This window comes from Oryctolagus cuniculus, chromosome 7 (genome assembly GCF_964237555.1).
Source record: "Oryctolagus cuniculus chromosome 7, mOryCun1.1, whole genome shotgun sequence".
Lineage (NCBI taxonomy): Eukaryota > Metazoa > Chordata > Mammalia > Lagomorpha > Leporidae > Oryctolagus > Oryctolagus cuniculus.
Genome location: NC_091438.1, coordinates 52755777 through 52758414, shown reverse-complemented (window position 1 = coordinate 52758414; position 2638 = coordinate 52755777). Strand labels below are relative to the sequence as shown.

The following is a 2638-nucleotide window of genomic DNA, read 5'->3' as shown; positions in this document are numbered from 1 at the left end:
GTCATGAATATGCCCAGTTACAAATTCATGGGCGTCCACAAGCCTTCCCGGGGGTGCGTCCTGCCTTTGGGCTTCAGAAGCCCGTGTGCTGGGGCAGGAAGAGCAGAGCCTTTGAAGTAAAAATCTGGACATGAAGGCCAAGCTGTGTGACCTTGAGTAGGCCTCATCAGTGGAGCCTGGTCAGTAGAATGGGTTCAGTGATGCCCATCTCAAATTCAATCCTACCTGTGAGTAGGATTGAATGAGGTGATGTACGTAAAACCAATGCTACCCATCTGGCATGTGGGAGGTGTGTAATGAAGGTGAGCTTCTTTCCCTCTCTGTAGCAGGTAGGAGAATTTCATCCATCACAGAGTAGGGAATAGCCTTGGAGGTCATGACAGAGCCCCACCTGGGTTTCTCCACCTCTCTTCACACCCTATACTGAGAGGCAGTGCCAAATCCTAGCCAGTCCCAGACTATCAGAGGAGGGCCACAAAGCCCAAGTGCACCCTCTGGGTGTACAGCCCAGGCCTGACCAGCTCCAGGGACCCAAAAGACACTCATTATGCAGGAGGGAGCCCTTTGAGTACTTGGAAAGGATTCCTGAAAAGACTGGACAAGAGCAGCCAGGCTGGACTGGGGGCTGCAGGCTGTTTTCCAGGAGGGAGACGATGCCTGTGTTTGTTATAGGATCAGGAAGAGGACAGCTTCCACCTTATTAAGATCCTTCACTCACTGCTGCTGTTGCCATGTCATTTGCAAGTACAATCTGGAGCATGAAATGCATTCTCTTTTTTCCTCTGATGGTGCTAACTGGGCTCTGCAGTGGATGACATCCACAATGTGACCTCATCATGTTATTCTGGGCAACAACTTTCAAATGTGAAGTGAATATACAGGCATTTCTGGAAATCCAGTGTCAGAAGCCTTAAATATCAGCCACTCATGGGAGTGGGCATCTAGTGTCTGGTTTGCAATAACTTTCGTCACTCTTTTATTACTGTCTGGCAGCTGACTGGGAACCTCCTCATGCTACCTGGAAGAAGAAACAAGAAGTGGCATGTTGGTGTTGTCTCAGAAGCTATGGCTGGGGACTTCCCCTGTAAGAATGCATGTACTTAGTCATCTCAGAGACTCTGATGTAGCACAAGATGGTCACAGGGAAGCCACATGACACAGGAAAGTTATGAGGCTTGGGTTCTAATCCCACTTCACCTTCAAAATGTCTGTGGAATCTTAGGGAAATCATTTAGCTTTCTGAGTCCTAGTTCTCTTGGGAGTGACAAGAAGGGGTAGTTAGAATGCCACCTAAGGTGTTTTCAGTCCGACATGTATGTAGAGATTTTAGTGTGACCACACATGTGCATCACCTTCCTGGGGAGCCATTCAAATGTTCTTTTTGTTGCTGTTGTTGTTGTTCGTTATTTAATGAGCTTCCCCTCCGAAATCAGAACACCAGTTTGTGAGGGTAAACTCCGTTCGTTAGAGCAAAGACAGATTGCAGGTATCCCTGGAGCTGCGGCACAGCCTTGATCTTCGGCAGTATTTGCGAATCCACAGCTTTCTGATCAACCTTGCACTGCTCTGTTATCTCGTATTTCTCCTTCTCCGTGTCAAAGATCTCGCCTTCCTGGTGTCTGGGCTCCCGCACCTTCTTCTTCTTGAAATAAGCATCGGTGAGATGCTTCGGGATTTTCACACCGCTGATGTCAATTTTCATGGAGGTGGCGATGACAAATTTCTGGTGTGTTCTACGCAGGGGAACCCGATTCAGGGAAAGAGGCCCAGTCACAAGCAGCAAACCACTGCTCAGCTGCTTCAGGAAAACCACCCTCTTGCCCCTGTGGCGCCCTGTGAGGATGACGAGGATGGTCCCAGGGGTGATGCTGGCCCGCAGCTTCCTCACGTGCTGACTGAAGGGCTTTTTGCCGTGGCTCAACATCTTCCAAGGGACATCTTCAGTGGGATAGTATCGCGGCATTTTGCGAAGCTTGACCACCCTAGTGCCACCATTCTTGTCGCCACCAACTGGTTTCGTGACGGTAGCCAGCACCTTCTCTCTCTTCTTCTTCCTTTCAATCCTGGACTTGGGAGCCGCATACTTCCTCTTGTACAGGGCTTTCCTGGAGCACATGGCGGACCGGGAGTATCTGCCAATCCCTCTCACCAGGACGGGGTTTCGGCTGCAGTGGGGCTTCCCCTTCTTGGGCTTCTTCTCCATGAGGGTCTTCTTCTTCGCCTTGCTGCGGGCATGATCAGCTTTCTTGGCTGGAGATTTCTTGGTAGCGTCCGGCTTTGGAGCTGGAGCTTTTTCACCTGCCATCTTGCAAGATGGGAAAGACTCAAATGTTCTTCTAACAGATCTGAATGTCTCTTCCCAGGCCAGTCCTTCCTGAGTGGTCCTCAGACCTCCTGATACCTGGTTGGTTCCTCTAAAATAAACAAATGCTTTTTCCTCTTCTTTAAAATCTCAATTGGAAGCTGATTACCACTCTTCTTCTTGACTGTGAATTCTCTTTCTTCACATGTTTAGTAATTTTTGATTGCGTGCTAGACTTTGTGAATGATAGTTTATAAGGAGCTTGGATTTTCTTTCTTTCTTTTCTTTGACAGGCATAGTGGACAGTGAGAGAGAGAGAGACAGAGAGAAAGGTCT

At 48.8% G+C, this 2638-nt stretch overlaps 1 protein-coding gene across 1 annotated transcript; it reads right to left on the bottom strand.

Moving 5' to 3' along the window:
• Window positions 1-1396: 1396 nt before the first annotated feature.
• Window positions 1397-2305, bottom strand: LOC100346376 (large ribosomal subunit protein eL6-like). The gene has a single exon (XM_051857361.1). The coding sequence runs from the start codon at window positions 2303-2305 to the stop codon at window positions 1430-1432; it is 876 nt and encodes a 291-aa protein (XP_051713321.1). The 3' UTR covers window positions 1397-1429.
• Window positions 2306-2638: the final 333 nt, after the last annotated feature.

Excerpts from the sequence above, each read along its gene's own strand:
- LOC100346376 (XM_051857361.1), bottom strand. The coding sequence starts at position 2,305 with ATGGCAGGTGAAAAAGCTCCAGCTCCAAAGCCGGACGCTACCAAGAAA.